Source organism: Passer montanus, unplaced genomic scaffold (genome assembly GCF_014805655.1).
Source record: "Passer montanus isolate IOZ18808 unplaced genomic scaffold, ASM1480565v1 scaffold75, whole genome shotgun sequence".
Taxonomy (NCBI): domain Eukaryota; kingdom Metazoa; phylum Chordata; class Aves; order Passeriformes; family Passeridae; genus Passer; species Passer montanus.
Window position 1 is genome coordinate 553,467 of NW_024372702.1, and position 20,745 is coordinate 574,211.

Genomic DNA, 20,745 nt, shown 5'->3' on the forward strand with positions numbered 1-20,745 from the left:
AGAACTGTCACCGCCAGCGGCTGGATCCTCCCCCGGGGCGGGCTGGGGGACCTGCGGGGCCGCTGTCCCCTCTCCGGGACACGCACAGAACTGTCACCGCCAGCGGCTGGATCCTCCCCCGGGGCGGGCTGGGGGACCTGCGGGGCCGCTGTCCCCTCTCCGGGACACGCACAGAACTGTCACCGCCAGCGGCTGGATCCAGCTCCGCGCTGCTGATGTTTCTATGAAGGATTAGGATGCGCTCCGCTCCGCCCTGGGCGCTGTTAAGGACGAGGCGCTGAACGCCGGGGCGTGGCGGGGGTGCTGTGTGCGCTCATGGCTCGGGAGTCGCCAAAAAGCCCTTTGTCAAAGCAAGCCAAATGCTCCTGAGAAACGATTTCCTCCCCCGGCCCAGCTGTGCCGTGGGGACTGCTGCAGGCAGCCGGGCCGGTGCGCTGCCCGCCGGGAGCAGCGGGGAACCGCTCCGGTGGCCAGGAGAGCGGGCAGTTGTGAGGAAGTGAAACACCGGGACAGTGCGAGCACAGACAGCTTCGTTTCCGTAGGAACGAACGAGGGGAATTTGGATGGTTGCATCAGGGAGTTTTCGTGGCAAGAGTCTCTGTTTAACACAAAAATCCAGCAAACTCTTCCCACTATTTTCCGGGGATTTTCAGTGTTTCTGTCTGCATGCCATGCTCCCTGGGAGCTGGAAATCATGGATTGTTCCATGGCTAGAGTGCCTGTCTCCCTCTGCAGGGTGCTGCTCATGAAGGCAAGGCTATGCCAGACACTGCTGGTGACCAAAACACACTTACATTTTTTGTTAGGACCTGCCAGGAAGCTAAAGAGTTAGGAAAGAGAAATACTTGGGCTACCAGATGGGGCTCCAAAGAATCACAATAAAGAAATAGCAACATATATAAACATACAACAACATAAGGACAAATAAATAAATAAATTGAAATGTTGTGGACCCGCTCCTGGACAACTGGACGAATTTCAGAACTACCCTTTTTCTCCTGCCAAGTGAACATACTGTATGCTGCTTTCATGAGCTGTAAAACGAGGAAATTAGTCACTGCGTGGCTTTGCAAAACAGATATCCTTAGATGGAGGGTTCTGTATGTCTGAAAAATACTTTTTTTTTTTTTTGTAATCTGCGATGTGTTAAGGGCAGTGATGTCCAACCTATTTTAACTAAGAATTCAAGGAATTTATCTGGAATTTTTATTGCAAGAGTAAATTAATTATTTTATTCAGAATGGTTTCCAAATCTGTAAGGCTTAGGCTCATTATCATGTGTTCATTTCCATGCTGTAACAGAAATAAATGCAAAAATGCTTTTCTCCACTCGGTGGTGCCAGCTGCACAGGGAAAACATTTTCCAGTACTCGATCTGTGCAGCTCAAACTGTTCAGCAATTGTGCTTTTACGGACAAAAAACATGCCCAAAGCTGTAGCAATTTGAGATCAATTAAAATCTTTAGCTGCCTGCTCTATCCCTACGAGACAATATTTTTCCAAGGTGATTTCCTGTGTACTTGGAAGAAAAGCACTTGACTAGGCTTATGTATGCTCATGTGGTTCCTTTGATAAGGAAGCTGATGCCTGTACAGTGGGGTTTTGCAGGGGAAAAAAGCTCCTGGGGGGACGGGACAGGCAGCCAGCCACCCGAGTGAAGTTTTGAATAAGCACCCCAGAGGGAGAGATCTGCTAAACTTCTCAAAGAGCCTCAAATTCCTCAATCCTAACAATGCACATTGTCAGGGAACTGTGCCTGCCATTTCAAGATAAGAGAGGAAATCAGTCTGTGACTGCAGAGAGTGATTTTGATTGATATCTGGCATTGCAGCTCGACCTGGTATTTTTTTTTAAAGGTCTCTCCAAGTGCTAGGGAGTGAATAGTAAAATAGGTGGGTTGTTAGGAAGTTCAGGCAAAACAGCAGAGTAGTGAGCTCAGGCTCTAGCCATCTAATGTTCTCAGATGTCAGAAATGCCTCAGCCGTGACATCCTTGTCCCACACTGCCTTGGCCTGGAATGACATCTAGGGCTTCTGTTCTACTTTAACCTGACACCCCCATTCAAATATTTCTGATTGGGAGTTATTTCATATTAGGGTTTTGTGTGTGTCAGAATCTGAGAAAGGATATCAACATTTGTCTCTAAACCCTTTTACTTTCTCCGTGCATTGTATATTCCATATACAATTGTTTCCTTTCTCCATACATTACTTGCTTTGCAGGTGCTGTTTGCCTCTCCTGTGGCACAAAGACTCAGGACTAACCACTTCTCCAAGACATCACCTAACAAAAATACCTTGAGTCAGAATGGCTGGAAAAGGACCTGGAGGTGCTGTTTGACAGCTCAAAATGAGCCAACAGTGCCCAGGTGGCCAAGAAGGCCAATGGTATCCTGGCCTGAGTCAGCAATAGCATGGTCTGCAGGACCAGGGCAGTGATTGTTGCTCTGTACTGGGCACTGGTGAGGCTGAGCCTTGAATCCTGTGTTCAGTTTTGGACCTCTCACTACAAGAAAGACATCGTCTGGACAATGAGACTGGGGAAGGGTCTAGAAAACAGGTCTTATGAGGAGCAGCTGATGCAGCTGTGGTTGTTTAACCTGGAGAAAAAGAGGCTCAGGGGAGACCTTATTGCTCTCTCCAACTGACTTTCTTTCAATGACATTGAACCAATGTGGGGTCAGGCTATTTCCCAAGTAACAAATGATAGGACAAGAGGAGATGGCCTCAAGTTGCACCAGGAGAGGTTTAGATTGGATATTAGGAAAAGTTCTTCACCGAAAGGGTTGTAGAGTATTGGAACAGGCTGGCAACAGAAGCTGTTGAGTCACCATCCCAAGGGGATATGTAAAACACATGCAGATGTGTCACTTAGGGAAAAGATTTAGTGGTGGACTCGGCTTTGTTAGGTTTGGGGTTGGACCTGATGATCTTAAGAGCCTTTTCCAACCTAGAGGCTTCTATGATTCTAAGAAGTGAAAGCCTTGTAAAATCAGAGTATATAAAAGAGTGTGAGTCCTCTCACCTATTTTAGCTATAGCAAATACCAAGTATTACAACTTTCGCTGATTTTTCTTCTGGCTGACATCTGATGCTGTCAGGTATTAACTGGGAGATCCTGAGCTGCAATGTAAGCTCTGTGGCACCCCTCAGCCACCTTGTCAGGGAAAAGCTTGTAAATCAGAAATGGATTTTGAGTCCTGCAGGATCACAAAGTCTCTGGAAAAAGGGAGATGCCTGGGTGTTTATGTAGTTTTTCTGCTGTTGCAAATTCCTACGTCTGGAGCGTGAACTTACATTCATGTTTGAAAGGACCTGGTGGGTCACTAGAATTTTTGCACAATGTTGTATGTGGAGACTGACAACTTTCAGGGTGCTGTTATATGACAGCATCTTTCCACTTTGAGTCAGTTTTTGAGATAGTTGCTTTGTGGAAACTAAGCATAGGTTTTCTTCTTGGGCTTTCAGGAAGAAGACTCTACTGGCTGCTGTTTGTGGTCACTATAGCCCATACCTGGTGTAATACATACCAGTCACTCAATAAGTATGTAACTAACTTTTATGTTGATGATTTGTCCTGCCTGCTCAGGGCCTTCAAGACCCCAGATATACATTACTAAAGAGGCAATATCCATGAAAATTAAATACTGGTATCAGAAGCACGGACCTTTTGTGATCCCTGTTGTCATTCACCCAAACTACAGAAGGTTGGCTGGGGAAGTGAGATATTGGTCTTCAATGAAATACCTTTGGTGTGGAACACCAAGGTGACCAAGACTAGGTTCTCCTCTCAGAGAGTTAACAGTGAAGAAAGCAGCCAGTTATGAAACTATAAAGAACACAAATGTAAACTTTGTGTTAAAAAACAGTGCAGGTGCTCCTCAGAGAGAGTCTGTGTACTTATCTCAGAGCCCAGGAGTCTCACACAAGACGACCTTGTTTATATGAATTTTGTGGTTAAGCCTCATAAATTGCCAGGTGCCACCTGGATTTGAGAGTTCTGTATTGTGTTCAGTTCAAATAAACTGTGGTTAGCACCAGTGTTGTATGGGGAACTCAGAGGGAGAAGGATAAGTGAGATAAACAGCACTGCAGTGTCTTTAAAAAGCAGAGGGAACACAGAAAGAGTGAGAGCACGCATGAGAGACAGCAAACAAGCTTGACATTTGGAACAAACTGGGCAGGCACAGCAGCAGCTCTACAAACTGACAACGAGCTGAAGGTAGGCTAGAGGTATTAATGAGAGCATCCCAGATGCTTGTAGGACATCCCAGTGTTGGTTCCTTGTCCTGCTTTAATGAGCAGGTCAGTGATTTTATATGTGGTTCCTCACTTCAAAGATTGTTCTGTTCATTTTGGTGAGCCTTTTTATAAAGCAAAGTCTTCCTTGATGTGAAGAAAAGTATTGCAGTCTTGCTTGTCTTCAGAAATGTATGAAATACTGTGATCTGGGGAAAAACAGGGATTTCTTTTCCCTTTGCAAGAAAAAAGAGATGATACTGAACACAGCTGTTTGAGTTGATTAAATAACCATGGCTGGATATTCATGCCTGGGGTTCCCTCTGTAAGAATCTGAGTGGGGTAGGCAAGGTGAAAAAAGATTGTTCAGCATGACCCCCGACTAGAATAACAGAACACAGGCACATTTTGCATGAGTAACAGGAAATATTCCTAGCACTGGGAAAATGTCTTGCTCTCCTAAGAGAGCTGCTGTAATCTCCACTGCCTGGGAGCTAGACAATTCAAAAGCATTTGATGAGTAGCCTGTTGGCAGCAATTAACCACTGCAGAAGGTGAAGGTCTGGTAACCTGAGAGGGCATCTTTGTCATTCATTTCTTCCAGGACATGTTCAATGAAAGAGGAAAAGAGAAAACTGCTTGAACTTTCCTTTAGCATGGGTAAAGCCTGCCGGATTCATTTGAGCTGGTGATTAGTAGCAAGAATCAGGTCATGGCTTTGGAGATGAGCATGGCACTACAGTGGCACTTACTCAAAGGGTCAGAAGAGCAGAGAAAGTATTAAATATTTTGCGTTAAATGTATGCTGTGCTGGCTATTTCTTGACAATGACTTTGATGTCATCCTGAAGAGGCATTACTCATGGTTTAAAAGATTCTGAAAGTGCTGCTGATGATGGTGAAATTACACAAAATTGCATAGGGTGTTATGTAGAAGAGAAGGATCTGTGGGCAGTATAGGGCAACTAGGTATTCAATTACTCTGCAGGTGGTAGGAACACAGAACTATTCAGGGCAAATTCAGGGTTACTGCTCAGAGCATAAATTTCACCAAGTCTGTCACAAGATGCAGACAAGAAAGTGAGACAGCAGCAATGCTCTGAATACATCTGTGCACAGCTGCACCTCACAGATCTGAGAACAGCAGAATACAAGCACGCTCGTTGCCAGGCTGGATCAGCAATGGGCAGCAGGGGACTGCAGTGCAGACAGAGATATTTAGGAGTATAGGCAGCTGGACAGAGCAATGTGGGCAGATGGGGACAGTGGTGTGGGCAGCTTGTTCTCAGTGGGATGGAGTGAAGAGAAGCTGAGATGAAAACAAACCTAAATTTTAGTTGCCAAGCCTAATGAAGGATTTCAAAGTAAACCTGAGCTCTTCAGGAAAGAGCTAATCAGACTGGTATGTTATTCTGGATGTGGAACTTAATTAATGCATGCAGTCCTTTCCCAACAGATTGTGAAGGGCTGTACTGAAATGATACTTTATTGAAAGGTTATAGATGAAATAATCTCAGAAACACTGGGCATCACCACTTTGAACCATGACTTGGATTATTATCATTACCTAATGAAGGACACCTTCTGAAAGGACACTGAACTGAGATTTCTAGCAAGATATGTGGATTACTAAGTGATAATAACATCAGTAAAAGAAATCACAGCTATGTAATTTCTAGTTCTAGTGCATTGTCTTAAGGTAGAATCTTCCTCATTTTTATTACTCGCACCAGCCAGAGGAGTAAAACCAAAATAAGTCAGAAAACATAACTGAATTTTCTCTATACTGCTTGTTTACCTTGTGCACTCCTCATAGCCAGGTAATGAAAAATAGGTTAGTCACTCTTGTTGTTTCTATACAATTTTATTTTCTGGGTCTGATGCAGTAGCAAAAAGTTTCTGTGTTTGAGGTGAAAGTCTTGTATTTATTTTTATACACACCATATTTCCATGGAAACCACATTGATATTACTTTTGGCTGCACCTCTATGAAAGCTAAAATTAGGGTCAAATTTACACAGACATTTTCAGATTTCCAGTACCAGTAACCCTTACAGAGAGATCTCAGCAAGGTACTTAAATTAATGACTAATATACAATGTATAAATATTCTCTCACTATCAAATCTGAAGCCAGTATGCATTGCTGTATCCCCTTTGGAGTTCAGGGAACTGTAGTGCTTTGCATCAACAGAGGACACAGTCCTCCTGCTTTAATGGAGCTACTCATACTCATTAAACACATGCCAGTACCCTACAAAACTGGGGCCTGAATAAAGTCTGTGCTGGGATTGAGTGGTATGTGCTGCTCTGCCCATGTGGAATGCCAGGTATGAAACACTTCTGACCAGATTCAGAAATAAAAAGGAACATGAGAGCAGTGGGTTTGCTGATTTAGATAATATAGCATGAACACACAAAATTTTGCCTTTCAGACACCAACTTAGTTCAGTTTCACATTAAAAAAATCACCAACTTTCAGAATGTAATGCTGTTGTCTATAGTAGCTTTACTTATGGTAAGCTCCATCAAGCAAAAGAAGGAAGGGGCATATTTGGATGTTTACTACAGGGTGAATAATGGCTTCATGTAAGGTGCACAGGTGAGCAAATAGACACGTGATGCCTTAGAATCAAAGTCAAAATAAATTTGGAAATTCATCTCTTATATTGAATGGACAGCCTTTTAATTTGGAAATTAAGCTAACTTACATCTTTCTATTTCTCAGGTGATCTGGTTTCTGTGTGACTGCAGATGTCAGTAGCATCACAAATGGATCTACCTGAAGAACTTCAGCATACATATACAAAATTTTCTGAATGGAAATTCAAGCTCTTTAAATTGCGATCATTTGAAAAAACACCCTCTGATGACAGCCAGCACACACACAAAGATCAGGCAGAAGAGGCTGTTTCTTCAAATAAAGAAATCATCCTCCATGAAGATGAAGCAGTGCCAAGAGAAGAAGAGATGGAGTTAACAGACAATAGGCAGGGACTTGAGGAAGATGCCCATGCCATGAAAACACAGGACAATAGAGCTCATCAGAACAATCTGAAGGAACTCTGCCGCATCTGTGGGGTTTCATTTAAAACAGATTGTTCCAAGAGAACCTACCCAGTGCATGGGCCAGTGGATGATGAAACTCTTTGGCTTCTGAGAAAGAAGGAAAAAACAGCAACCTCTTGGCCAGATCTTATTGCTAAGGTTTTCAAGATTGATGTGCGAGGGGATGTTGACACTATCCATCCCACTCGATTTTGTCACAACTGCTGGAGTATTATACATAGAAAATTCAGTAATACTCTATGTGAAGTGTATTTTCCTAGGAACAGCACAATGGAGTGGCAACCCCATTCCCCAAACTGTGATGTCTGCCATACTACCAGAGGAGGAGTCAAGAGAAAAAGCCAGCCCCCACATGTGCAACGTGGCAAACGTGTCAAAACCACTGGGAAACATGCTCAGCTAAACAGAGGTGTAAAGAACCAACAACTCAAACAAGCACAGATAAACAACAAAAATTTAATGAAAGAGATTGTCAATTGCAAAGATATACATCTCAGCACCAAGCTTCTTGCAGTTGATTACCCAGTAGACTTCATTAAATCCATTTCTTGTCAGATTTGTGATCATATTTTGGCAGATCCAGTGGAAACAACATGCAGACACTTGTTTTGCAGAACTTGCATCCTTAAATGTATCAGAGTTATGGGCAGCTATTGCCCCTCCTGCTGGTATCCTTGCTTTCCTACTGATCTGGTAACCCCAGTGAAATCCTTCCTGAACATCCTTGATAATCTGAGTATAAGATGCCCTGTAAAGGAATGTGATGAAGAGATCTCGCATGGAAAATATGGCCAACACCTCTCTGGCCACAAGGAGATGAAAGAAGGAGAGCTCTATAGCTACATCAATAAAGGTGGCCGACCGAGGCAGCACCTCCTGTCTTTGACAAGGAGAGCTCAGAAACATCGTCTGAGGGAACTGAAACGCCAAGTCAAGGCTTTTGCTGAGAAAGAAGAGGGCGGTGATATAAAGGCTGTATGCATGACTTTGTTTCTGCTAGCTTTGAGAGCAAAAAATGAACACAAACAAGCAGATGAACTGGAGGCTATAATGCAAGGGAGGGGATCTGGACTTCATCCTGCTGTCTGTCTGGCCATCCGAATCAACACGTTTCTCAGCTGCAGTCAGTATCATAAAATGTACAGAACGGTAAAAGCTGTCACTGGCAGGCAGGTCTTCCAGCCTTTGCATGCTCTTCGCACTGCTGAGAAAGCCCTCCTACCAGGTTATCACCCATTTGAGTGGAAACCTCCCCTGAAAAATGTATCCACTAACACAGAAGTGGGAATTATAGACGGACTATCAGGACTGCCACTCTCAATTGATGATTACCCAGTAGACACAATTGCAAAGAGATTCCGATACGATGCAGCCTTGGTCTGTGCCTTAAAGGACATGGAAGAGGAGATCTTGGAAGGCATGAAAGAAAAAAACCTGGACGACTACTTGAATGGCCCCTTCACTGTGGTAGTAAAAGAGTCCTGTGATGGAATGGGAGATGTCAGTGAGAAGCATGGAAGTGGGCCTGCTGTCCCAGAGAAGGCTGTTCGCTTTTCCTTCACAGTCATGAACATTTCCATAGCACATGGGAATGAAAGCAAGAGGATCTTTGAGGAAGTAAAGCCCAATTCAGAGTTGTGCTGTAAGCCCTTGTGCCTTATGCTGGCTGATGAATCAGATCATGAAACTCTGACAGCAATCCTGAGCCCCCTCATAGCAGAAAGAGAGGCTATGAAAAACAGTGAACTGCTGCTTGAAATGGGAGGCATCCTGAGAACATTTAGATTTGTCTTTAGGGGTACAGGATATGATGAGAAACTCCTGCGGGAAGTGGAAGGGCTGGAGGCCTCAGGTTCCACTTATATTTGTACCCTGTGTGATGCAACCCGCTTGGAGGCATCCCAGAATCTGGTCTTCCACTCCATAACCAGGAGCCACGCTGAAAATCTGGAGCGATATGAAATATGGAGGTCCAACCCGTATCACGAGTCTGTTGATGAGCTCCGTGACAGAGTGAAGGGTGTTTCAGCCAAACCTTTTATTGAGACTGTTCCCTCCATAGATGCACTGCACTGCGACATTGGCAATGCAACAGAATTCTACAGGATTTTCCAAATGGAGATTGGTGAACTTTACAAGAATCCTGATGTGTCTAAAGAGGAGAGGAAGAGGTGGCAATTGACTCTTGACAAACACCTCAGGAAGAAGATGAACTTGAAGCCTATGCTGAAGATGAGTGGAAATTTTGCTAGAAAGCTCATGTCCAAAGAGACTGTAGAGGCAGTATGTGAATTAATTAAGTGTGAGGAAAGGCATGAAGCTCTAAAAGAACTAATGGACCTTTATCTGAAGATGAAGCCAGTGTGGCGATCCTCATGCCCGGCCAAGGAGTGCCCAGAACTGCTGTGCCAGTATAGCTACAATTCACAGCGTTTTGCAGAGCTCTTATCTACAAAGTTCAAGTACAGATATGAGGGCAAGATTACAAATTATTTCCACAAAACACTTGCTCATGTTCCTGAAATCATTGAAAGAGATGGGTCCATTGGGGCCTGGGCAAGTGAAGGAAATGAGTCTGGAAACAAACTGTTTAGGAGGTTCCGAAAAATGAATGCCAGGCAGTCCAAGGTCTATGAGATGGAGGATGTCTTGAAGCACCACTGGCTATATACCTCCAAGTACCTCCAGAAGTTCATGAATGCTCATAAAACATTAAAAAGCCAGAACTTCACCATTGATTCAGGGGATAGTTTAAGTGACTCCTTGCCACTGGAGGTCTTGGAAAACAATGGTTCAGCAGAATTCTAAATGTACAGCACCTTTGGTGTTGGGTTTGTGATGGTGTCTCCCTGCAGGGAATCAGATTCTTCTTCAAACCTGTAGAGGTAGAAAGAAGTCTGAAATTTACAGTCCCTGTAAAGGTGCTGAGAGGAGTTCATTTAATAAACACCGTGTGTGGTGGGCATCTGCAAGAGGCAATGCACTGGTGCATTTACCAGTTGTTATATGAGATGAAAGCAGAAAAAATCACAAAGAAGGGTCTTTGTTTTGTTCTGGTCATATTGTTTCTAAGGGATAAAATTGAAGTACACAAGGTTTTATAGCAAGTTTTAGTTTGGAGGGAATATGATTGTGGAGAGTTGTGACAGTTGCTGCAAAGGAGCATTGCTGTTTGTTTTGTTTGCATTTCGTTGAATATTTTGCTCTTTACTTTTTAAGAGGGCTTGATTATTTTCTTGATGGTTCTTTGGGTTTTATAAGTAAAGATTTGTCAGTGAGACAGTTGGATAATTGTTTTGGATAAAGTCCACTTATTTTTGTAGAAAATACTTACTAAAGATGCAAACTTTGATGTACTCTAGAAATATTATTATTTAACATATATATTGTAGTACTGCTTAGGAGCAGATGATGATGGTATCATCATGCTAATTTACTATATGAAGATATAGGAAAGGTAGCTGAAGTTTTTAGAAGATATTTTTATCATAGCCTATTTACTCTGAAAGGCAAACTTGTGCTCCTAAATCAGGATTTACAGTACCTTGTGGTTATCTCATTATATAAAGTACATTCAAGCTCTGCTGTGTAGCTTGTTGCTTCATGAGCATTTTAGACTTCTATGGTAACTTCAGTATATAGTACAATTTGCATTTGTACAGCTTTATTGAATGAATTCCTGGCCTCACTGAAGTCCCCAGTAAATCCTCATTAATACCAGTAGGTGCACAGCTTCACCAAGTGACTTTACTCACAGCAGTCCCATTTCTCAGGAGATGGTTATTACCTTGATCAGATACGTGCCAGCAGGGTATTTCCCTGACTGCTGCTGCCGTGCTCCAGCTGTATCTGATACCAAACTTTTTCTCCCCTGGGATATACCACATGCACTGCCTCATTTTCCAAATCTGTAAAAGAGGGATAATATTTATTAACCTCAAAGATAGTTGCTTACATGACTAGTTAAAAAGCAATAAACTCTCTTGAAATTTCTGCATGCCATATTTTTCACTATTACAGCAGTGTTTAGTTGGTATTTGTCTTTCTGAAGTGATATTTAGTATATTCATAGTTCGTAAAATTATGACTTTAATTCATGGACGTATTCATGAAACATACTCAAGTACCTGAGATGCCTCCAAATCATCTAGATCTGTCAGATCTGCATCTGTGGCTAGGGTGTTACTGTGTTTGCAGTAATGTTTCTGAAACAAGATTAACTGCGGAAACAATCAAGCACAGATCTAAAAGACTCCACTTTTTTTTTCATTTTGATGTGGCAGAAGTTGGTTTCTGAGTTTAAGTGAAGAATGAATTTAAAAGGTTTAATGGTCTGAGGTTTGTTTTGTAGTATCTTGTTTATGTTGTTTACTATATCTTTAAGGGTCTGGCATTTACCATTCATGGACAATTAAAAAATAGAATTAAGAGCTAGTAATTAGTACAAATTTTAATGTTATTCTAACTATGCCTTTCTTTTGGTTTCAACTAATTAAATCACTATTTTAAAAATAGTCTAATTTAGGATTTTAGTTTAACATGATTTCTTTAAACATAGTTTAACACAATGTCAAAATCTGCAGTTGGAAATAATGTCTTTTTTCTAAGCCGTCATGAGGGCTACAGAATTTTCTGTATAATGCATCATGCATATCTGCACTTACTGAATGTTCATTTCTAGATTAATTTAAAAAAAATTCTTTGAAAACAAATATTTCCTGTATAGCATTAAAAATAGTTTTGCATAATTATCATTCTTTACCAATATATGCAGACCACAAATAGACCTGTTTCCTAGGGAGTATAAATAGCAGGTATAAAGAACATTCTCTAGCAGTTATAGTTTTGCAGATATAGTTTTCATATTTGGTCAGCATATATTTCATTATGCAAACAGTTGCACACTTCTTTTTTCTCTGCATGTATATTTGGGACAGCTGTTTTACCTTGTGCTGTATCCTTGAGTTTGCTTGAATGAATAAGGGGTTTGTTTAACAATCTTGACTCATCTCATGGTGATTTTCACTCCATTTAAATGGTATACATAATCTTCATTGCCTTTTGCACAGGAGTGGATTTCAAGTAATCCAAAGTCATCCATAGCAATGCATTTCTGTCATGGAGTGAGGGACCAGATTTTGTTACTTTTGCACATATAATTTCAGTGACTCTAACCAAAACATGGTCAAATTCCAAATTCAATTTAACAGACTGCTGACATAACAGCAAGTGATTGGTCTCATTTGCTATGAAAGGGCTGAGTAAGTTTGATCCTTGTACACATGGTTTCTTAAAACAAACCTTACATCCTGGAGTAACTCATCAAAGTGAACAAAATGTGAGTAGGGACAGAGGAATGCAGTGCCATGTGGCAGTATTCTTTTGTGAGATATTTTAAGCTATAAAGTCACATTTCACACTCTACCAGCTCTAGGCAGGATAGCTGACACAGAGAGGTACTACTATTTTTTCCCACTTTTCTGGTTTTTCAGACTGGAACCTGGTTTAATCTTGTATTTCCCCATTGTTGACATCTTTTTGTACATCAGTTGAGAATTTTGAGCTCATTAGAACAAACACTGAAAGGGAGGTACCTGCAAGTGCAGCTTTTGTAAACAGAGCTGAAATAACAATGCTTCATGCACACAGCTATGCACTGGAAGGCCAACAAATCCTGACTGCAGACAGGTGCAGCATTTGGTTATGCTGCCTGTTAAGCTTTCTGACTTTGAAGAGGCTTTAGAAATATGCAGAGACTTCTATTCATGGTACTCTTTCAAACCGTCACATTCTCTTTTTTACTGGTACAAATCCTTCAGTAATTACAGTAAATAATTACTACTTTGTTCTGAAATTGTATTGGCAGTAGTTTTCATACAATCACATTATGTATCTTGTTTTGTTTGGTTTTGTTTGGTTTTGTTTTCTTCCAGGGTTTGGTGTTGTGAATTGCCATGTTACAAATTATGTGAACCATGTTAGAAGCCACAATTCTGCTATCACATGTTCTTCTTCCTCACAGGAATAATTATATTGTCTTTATACAAATTAGCTTTGATTTTTAATCAAGCTCAGAAAAAAAAATTCTAGATATTTACAGGATCCTAATTTCTGACTACATGGAGTTATTTGCTTTGTTTCACTGCATGGCTTCATAATTTTACTTTTTCTTACTGTATTACAGTTTCTTATTTCATTAAACCAGTTTAAAATAAAGGTCTTACAAATATTTAACTTTCTGACTTTTTATTTCTTACAGTTTTTTGATGATGCACATAATTTCCTAGTGGTAGTTTTAGTTTTCATTTAAATTGTGGATGCTTTTCACAGTTAGGCTGTTCTAACACCCAGAGGCAGTTGTAATTCCAGCCCTCTTCTGGAAGTCACTAATTTAACACAAATGAAGATTACTCTGTGAATCTCAGCAGTCCTTTCAGCACCCTTCCTCACAGGCAACTTTTTGACAGAACACTAAACTGACATAAAACCAGTTTTATTTAGTCTGTCTTTTGGTTCATTTGCAGATAACATCCCAGATTTTTTTTGTAAAATCAGCCTTGCACTGTTGTCACCATGCTAATACATTAAGTATCTTTTGCATCAAATTTTGGCTCCTCACTAGGGGTGAACCTGTAAAGATTAGTTCCAATCTACCTTTCAGTCCATTATTTGTAGCTGTGCTTTATTCTACTTCAGAAAAATCTTTCTTTCTTCCTTACAATGATATCTACAGGTTAAGAGATTTATGTGAACCAACTGGTTTGAATGGAACCAATGATTAGCAAATTATGCTACCCGATTTCCTGTGTAATCAGATAACCAGAGATCTAATATCTGCACTTTGTATCACCAACTCAGCTTTTCCATCTGGCATCAAGTAAAAAAATTGCTGGATGGGAAAAACCAGAGCCCATCTAAAGCAAAAGCCTAAGCCTCCAACAGTTTTCTGGTAAATTAGGATGACGTAACTCTTTAACTCCTAAATCTGTGATAACTGACTGAATTTTACTTTCCACGTACTCCTGTAGAGATAAGATGAAGAATAATGAGGCCTGTCAAAGCTCTTCGAGTACTGCTTTAGGGGATTGAATGTGGTGTAATGGTCAAGCAGCTGACCAGCTGCAACTACTAAGTGTTTCCTTAAGTGTTTAAGGAGCTTTTGTACCCTTTTCATCAAGCTTAATATTGTCCATGATACAAAAACACACATTAGAGAGGATTTAATTAGCAGCTTTTCTAGCAGCATCAGGAGAGAGGTTAAGAGGTGCATTTTCAATACTCCTACTCTGGACACAGGCATTCTAGCAAGTGGACAAGTAACTACCACCTCTACAAAGGAGTCCTGCACATCTGTGGAATGGCCAGAGCCCTGCTCTTCCCGTACATGTTTATGTATTGAGAAACTGGAGAGTTTATAAGGTTATCCTCTTGCTTCTTCTCCAAAGTAAAAATGTGCTCCACAGTGCCAGAGTTTTCAAAGTAGAGACAACAAATTGGAGTTTGATTTTCAAAGGCTCAAGCCTTTCCCAAAAACTAGTCATGTTTGAAATGGAATAGGGTAGTAAATCAAATATAGAGGGAGCTGAAGCCACAAATCATGAAAAAGAAGCAAGCCAATCCTTCTGTCTTTAATACATAGAGTCCAGCATTAAGTAACTTAAAAGATTCCTTTTCAATCTGAATTCAACATTTTCCTCTTGCTTTTGGCTCCCACTTGCATTATTCCCACTCCTTTCAAAGGTCCATTGGTGCAATGAGTCACTCTGAACTACAGCACATGCTTTAGTGCTACCAGTAAAGTTTGTGCTGTGCTTTTCCTGTAAATTAATCAGGTACTTCAAGGTCCAAGCACCTTTCAATAGCAGTAAAATCCATATATTCTTCTCATAGCAGCTGATAATAGCAATACAGTGTTACTAAATTGTGTCTGGGAACCATGATGCTGCTTACTGTGGTTACAAAACACACAGGTCAATTGGATGCAGATACAATAGAGATTTACTTCTGCACTTAAATCTACTTCATTTTATCTGTTAATTCTAACCTGCCTGAGCAAGAAACATCTTGTATTGATTAGCTGGTTTTGAAGACAATGAATGCTTTTGAAGTACCTGACTCAGGAAATTAGGTGCTTTCTGCAGTGTTGAATGCTATGTCAAGTGTCTTCTTTACAGGCTGAAGCTGTATATCTCTTTATGTTCAGGTCCTTTCAAATATTTTCTGTTTTACTTACAACTTCTTTTTCCTGCAGTAGCTAAATCTCTGAGATGGGATTTAATGCTGCTTGTACAGCCTTTCACTGTAAAGCTGGGACACGCTTTAACCAAGCAATTTTCCCCTCCTACTCAAATAAACCATCCACATTTAAAAAAAAAAAACCAAAAAGCAGCTCAAATACACTCTACACTTATGTTATGGGCCCAGTGAGGTATAACATAATGTCTGACTGTGAATTGCTTTTTTCATAGCCACAGTGTTAAGTAAAGAACAACAGCTCAGGTAAGAACTGGAAGGGACCACAATGTGTGCCTGTGCTCCCAGGGATTCAGGGAGTCACTGCAGCTGCAGGAGTCGGTTCTGGAAATTCAGAGTTGCTCCCGACATGCTGCAACTACACACCACTGCCTGAGCCACAAGGCTTTTTCTCAGGCTACATGTCACTTCTGCTAGGCCAGTGTCAAGCTTTCCCATCACAAAATATTTCCATTTTATTTGTCTGCACTAGCAGACAAATTTGTCATACAGTGTCATGTCCAAGGGACATGAACTAATGACAGTAACTGAGAGAGGTAACAGGCAAAAACTCAGTCTGGGTATTGCCAAGGAATTCAATAACTATGGGCAGCCCAGTAATTGTGGGGAGTCCTTTGTGGTTGTAAAATGGCAAAGTGGCAAAGGGGGAGTTTTTTTGTGTGAGTATATTGTCCCTTTTTGTTGGTGTTGAGATAATGTGGCTTCAATGTAGGTGTGGATTTTTTTGGTTGATGTAAATAAGTGCATGATGAAGATATATTTTAATGACAATTCAGCTCTCTAAGACCTATGACTAACCTACAAAAGGGGACATTGACTATTTAATTTCATCAGTTTGAAAGGACTTTACATTAACATGATATTAACTTACTCTTTGGAAAAACGTATAGCACTATATACTCTGAGCTTACATAAAGTAACATAACAAAGGAAATGGGAAGCTGGCATTGAAATCTATGAATCTATATCCATATACAGGATGTAGAGAGGGCAGTCAGGGTGATATACTTCCCCTTTAGAACTCAATCCAAACTTTAAGCTCCCTCAGCACATGAAAAGTTTGTAAATGGAACTTTGTATGGTTGCCCTTTACTTTTTTTGCTGTTCACTTGCGGTGGTAAGGTTTTAAGGGAAGTACTGTGCAGACAAGTCTGTGTTGACAGGAATACTGTGCTCCACACACTGCTTTGTAAAGGAGTGGCTGCTCAGGGTCTGCACATAGTGATCAAATAGATGACAGCTGCTCCTATTTCTCTTTTTTATTCAGGGATCCAGCATGAGAGTTGGACTGTGAATACTGAGCTATTATTGTTGGCTCACAAATGTTGAGCTGCTGCTATTGATTTTCTGAAAAGCTGTTTAGAGCAGTAACAAAAACAAAAAATAACATCAAGAATGATGAGGCTTCACAAATAGCCAATAAAAGAATCCACAAAAGTCTTAGTAAACTCTTGGGCTATTCAACCTTGACGTTGTCCTTTTCAATCTGAATCCAATCTTCTCCTCATGTTTTGAGAAGCCAACTGCATTTGTTTCTACCCTCACATTGCTCCACTGGCTCAATGAATCACTCTGAGCTACAGTTTGCACTTCTAAGCTTTCACACTCTACACAGCCACCCTGGGAAAGCAGAGAAAAAAATGGGTAGTGGGGGACTTGGAGTAAATGATAAAAGTCCTGTGCATCAGAAGGAATTTTTTCTGAAGTCAATGGGATATCACAGCATGGGGTGGCTGTCAAGCTAGACCCCTCATCAGGCTTCCTATGGACCTCCCAAGCATACATGCTGTCTTTTTGTAAACTTTAGGATTTACAGTATTTGATTTACTCATGAATACATGAAAAAAACCACAGTTTTTTTTCATTATAATCTTTATTATCTAAATTTTAAAAAATACAAGCACAAAGAGCAGTTGATTATAATAGTAATTTTTAAAAAGCAATTTAATTTTTACTGTGAGATTATATTCCTCAACTGTAGCCAAAACTGACATATAATCATTCCACAACTCTCAAAATAAAAAATTAATTATCCAGAATTAAATGCTCCATATGTAAGCTTTCCATAATGGAAGTCCCTGAAGAAAACTGACCCTCAGTATCTGAATATTTCATTATTTCTAACACAAGGGACTTAAAACCACTACTTTTGTTTAAAACCAGAATAATTAGTCTCATTTTATTTCATTACATCAACATAAAACTAGAGTAATGCAGCCATAAATTAGGTCAAATATTTCTAGGACTACTGACTCAGATAAAAAATTTAAATGGGCAATATAATGTTCTTAATGGACAGATGGTAACAGCACTGACTACATGGGACAATGTCTTATCCTACCAGCAGTTCCATTAAACATACTGGAGAGTAAGTTACAGCATATAATTCAGCACACAGTTTACCAGTGTCTGGCTGTGTGTTTGCACAGTGCCCTCTAAGATGGGGTCCCTGTCTGGGTATTACAAAAATACACATAAGAAACAGAAAAAATTCATGTGCTTTGAAATTTAACAAAAACATTGAGATAACTGAAATAAGAAGATCCTTTCAAGCTCCAATAACCGACTTTGCTTCAACCATTGTTGCCCCTGCCTGTGATTTCATTTCCTCCCAGGTGAACACAAATGAGCAGTGTAAATCTATTCAAAGAGTCTCCGAAGAAAGGACTTTTTCGCTGATGTTGATAACTTCATGGTTTTCTTTTTGCGCAATGGTTTCATGGGTGGCTTTTTCAGGCCCAGCACCTTTTGGGGAGTTTGTAGCCCTTTATTGAGGTCAACGTGCTTGTTGCAGAAGTACTTGACATTTGCTTCTGAGAGATGTAGAAGCATGGTCTCTGAGAGATCCATACACTGTGCATGGACCCAGTGGCCAGCCCCACTGGAGCACAGGATCATTGCAGGCTTGTTGAGTTCTGTCGAATAGAAAGGGACCCAGGTGTTGATGTCAATATTGCAACTGGCACAGCAGGTGATCCAGTAGCCTGTTTCTGATTCATCTTCTTCATCATCTTCATTGTAAGTATCAGCATCGCCAGCATCAAAGCTATTGGCTTCAGCACCAAAACAAAACTCCTCCGAATCTTCGAATGGAGTGGAGTCTCCAGGGTCTTCACTTGATGTCTGACTGCAAGTTTGTGTTATCAGTTCTTCTTCCTTGTCCTCTTCTTCTCCTTTGCATCTCAAAATGTAGAAGTAGTTTGCATCTGGGATTATTTGTTTGTTGGCCCCTGGAATGCCCAGCAAAACAGACCCTTTACCCATATCACAGCCAAACCACATTCTGCAGTGTTTAATATCTGGTGTCCACTCTGGGCCCACACTTTCAACAATCTCTATCTTACTATCTTCCAGAACTATGGTGTTACATGCCAGCCGTTTCTGGCTGTCTGAGTGGTAGCCACCGACGAGGACAAATTCATTGTCACTGATCTGGGTCACTATAGCACTTGACACTGATATCCCCCCTGGCAGGATGGTGCAGGTCACAGCCGGGCTGCCCAGGGGCAGATCAATTTTTAGCTTGTACAGGTTAGGGGACCTGGTGTTATTTTGAAGTGAGTGGCCGCCCAAGATGTAGATTGTATCATCTCTGGCAATTGAAACGTGAAAAGAAAGTCCATCTTGAAGTTCAGGAAGCATGTATGATGTACAGCATCCAAACTCAAAATCAATCAGAAACACAGAGGGCAAACAGTCGACTACGCTGTTCCATGTTTCAGTGGTTCTCTGTGCAAGAGGAGTATACGACCTCCCTCCAAACAGAACACTCATGCTTTTTCCCCGACTATGAACTACATTAATTGTATGCCCATACCTAGCTTCAGGCACATCTCCACCCAGGTCTTTCTCAATGCATTGGAATGTCATTTTCTTGCTGGTTTTGCTTACGAAACTTATACAGTAAATCTTATCAGAAAGGTCATTGTTAGGTGTTTTACCACCATGGATGATATACTGGTACTCATCAGCCCTTGCATCGCTTCTGAGCTTGCAAAGAGCAGGGTAGCGGAGGGGGGGAAGGTAACACGAGTCTTTGGAGAAGAAGACAGGTTTCATTTTGAGCGCATTCTGCTTTATATCGAGAAGGAAAACACCAGTGGGGCAGGATCTCTTTGGCCATCCTTTTTGACCAAAAAAGAAAACATGCCCATCAAAATTCAGGAGAGAGAAGCCCGGCTGAAGCAAGGATGAGTTACTGATGGTGGTTATCATCTGCAGCGACATTCTGTCTGTTGACTGGGCCATACCGTGGCTGAGAAAATAGAAAAAAACCAAAACAAACAGATCAATTAGATCCTGTCACAATTATTGTGATTATATGCTATCACAATTATTTAATAACACAACTTGAATAAATCCTATGGAAGTTGTGCTGCAGTTCACTCACTGAAACCCACACAGACACACTTTTCTGCGTCTCAAAACATGAATCAAGCACGAGGTGTGCACCATTTCGGCGCTAATTTGTGGATTTTGTGCACACCGCGGGCTGCCGGCACACACAGCCCGCACACACCGCGGCCGCAGGCTGCGCTGGGGCCGCTTCCCGGGGCGGGCGCTCCCGCGGGCCCGCGGGCTGCTGGGGCCGGTAGTCCTCGCTGGGTGCCCGGCGCGGCTTCCTTGTCCCGGCCGTGGGGAATCGGGACCGGCGGGCTCAGAGAGCCGGGGCGGTGAGTGCGGCCGCGGGGCCGGGGCCGCTCTGCCGGCGGTGGGCTCGGCCCGGCGCGCCCGGGGCGGAGGGAGCGGCGCCGGAGATGCCGCAAGCCGCGATTTCCTGCCCGTTTGTCGCCCCGAAGCGGCCGGGGATGCCGGGCTGGAGCCTCCCGGCTGCCCAGGCCCGGGGCCCCGAGTGCGGGAGCCTCGTCCCGCGGGGCTCGGGCTGCCCGGGGCGGCGGGAGACTCCCGGCCGGGAGCCTGCCCCAGGGCCCGCAGCCAGCGGGCTGAGGAAGGACAGGCGCGCACGGAGACTTGAAATTGCAGAGAGACTTGTTTTGTTTACAAGGAAATTGTAACGACAAACGTCAGGATTTGTTGATTGCATTTAGAAGGGGCGGGTGCCCGGTGTCTTTGCAGCCGTGCGGGGCTGTCTGGAGCGGCAGGCCCGAGGTGGATCTCGGCTCGGGCAGAACGGCCCCGTCGGGGGCTCGGCTTGAGCACAGGCGTGCACGGAGACTTGAAATTGCA

At 42.1% G+C, this 20,745-nt stretch overlaps 3 protein-coding genes across 15 annotated transcripts in view; 2 read left to right on the plus strand and 1 right to left on the minus strand.

Moving 5' to 3' along the window:
* Window positions 1-6,990: 6,990 nt before the first annotated feature.
* Window positions 6,991-10,113, plus strand: RAG1 (recombination activating 1). The gene has a single exon (XM_039731015.1). It carries the CDS (start codon window positions 6,991-6,993, stop codon window positions 10,111-10,113), a length of 3,123 nt encoding a protein of 1,040 aa, XP_039586949.1.
* A 7,431-nt stretch (window positions 10,114-17,544) lies between these two features.
* RAG2 (recombination activating 2) lies at window positions 17,545-20,116 on the minus strand. The gene is made up of 2 exons (XM_039730985.1): window positions 19,959-20,116; window positions 17,545-19,813 (listed from the first exon to the last, which is right to left on the minus strand). Exon 2 carries the CDS (start codon window positions 19,804-19,806, stop codon window positions 18,199-18,201), a length of 1,608 nt encoding a protein of 535 aa, XP_039586919.1. The 5' UTR covers window positions 19,807-19,813; window positions 19,959-20,116; the 3' UTR covers window positions 17,545-18,198.
* The window catches only part of LOC120512569 (intraflagellar transport associated protein), a 38,896-nt gene continuing 38,247 nt past the window's right edge, over window positions 20,097-20,745 (plus strand). For 7 of the 13 annotated variants that reach the window (XM_039730986.1, XM_039730991.1, XM_039730995.1 and 4 more), the window contains exon 1: window positions 20,166-20,231. The gene's annotated coding sequence lies outside the window, so the exon portion shown is untranslated. Of the gene's footprint in view, window positions 20,232-20,296; window positions 20,510-20,713; window positions 20,743-20,745 lie in introns of those variants that run through there. The other 6 variants (XM_039731003.1, XM_039731004.1, XM_039731006.1 and 3 more) reach the window with 6 other exon arrangements.

Excerpts from the sequence above, each read along its gene's own strand:
- RAG1 (XM_039731015.1), top strand. The coding sequence starts at position 6,991 with ATGTCAGTAGCATCACAAATGGATCTACCTGAAGAACTTCAGCATACA.
- RAG2 (XM_039730985.1), bottom strand. The coding sequence starts at position 19,806 with ATGGCCCAGTCAACAGACAGAATGTCGCTGCAGATGATAACCACCATC.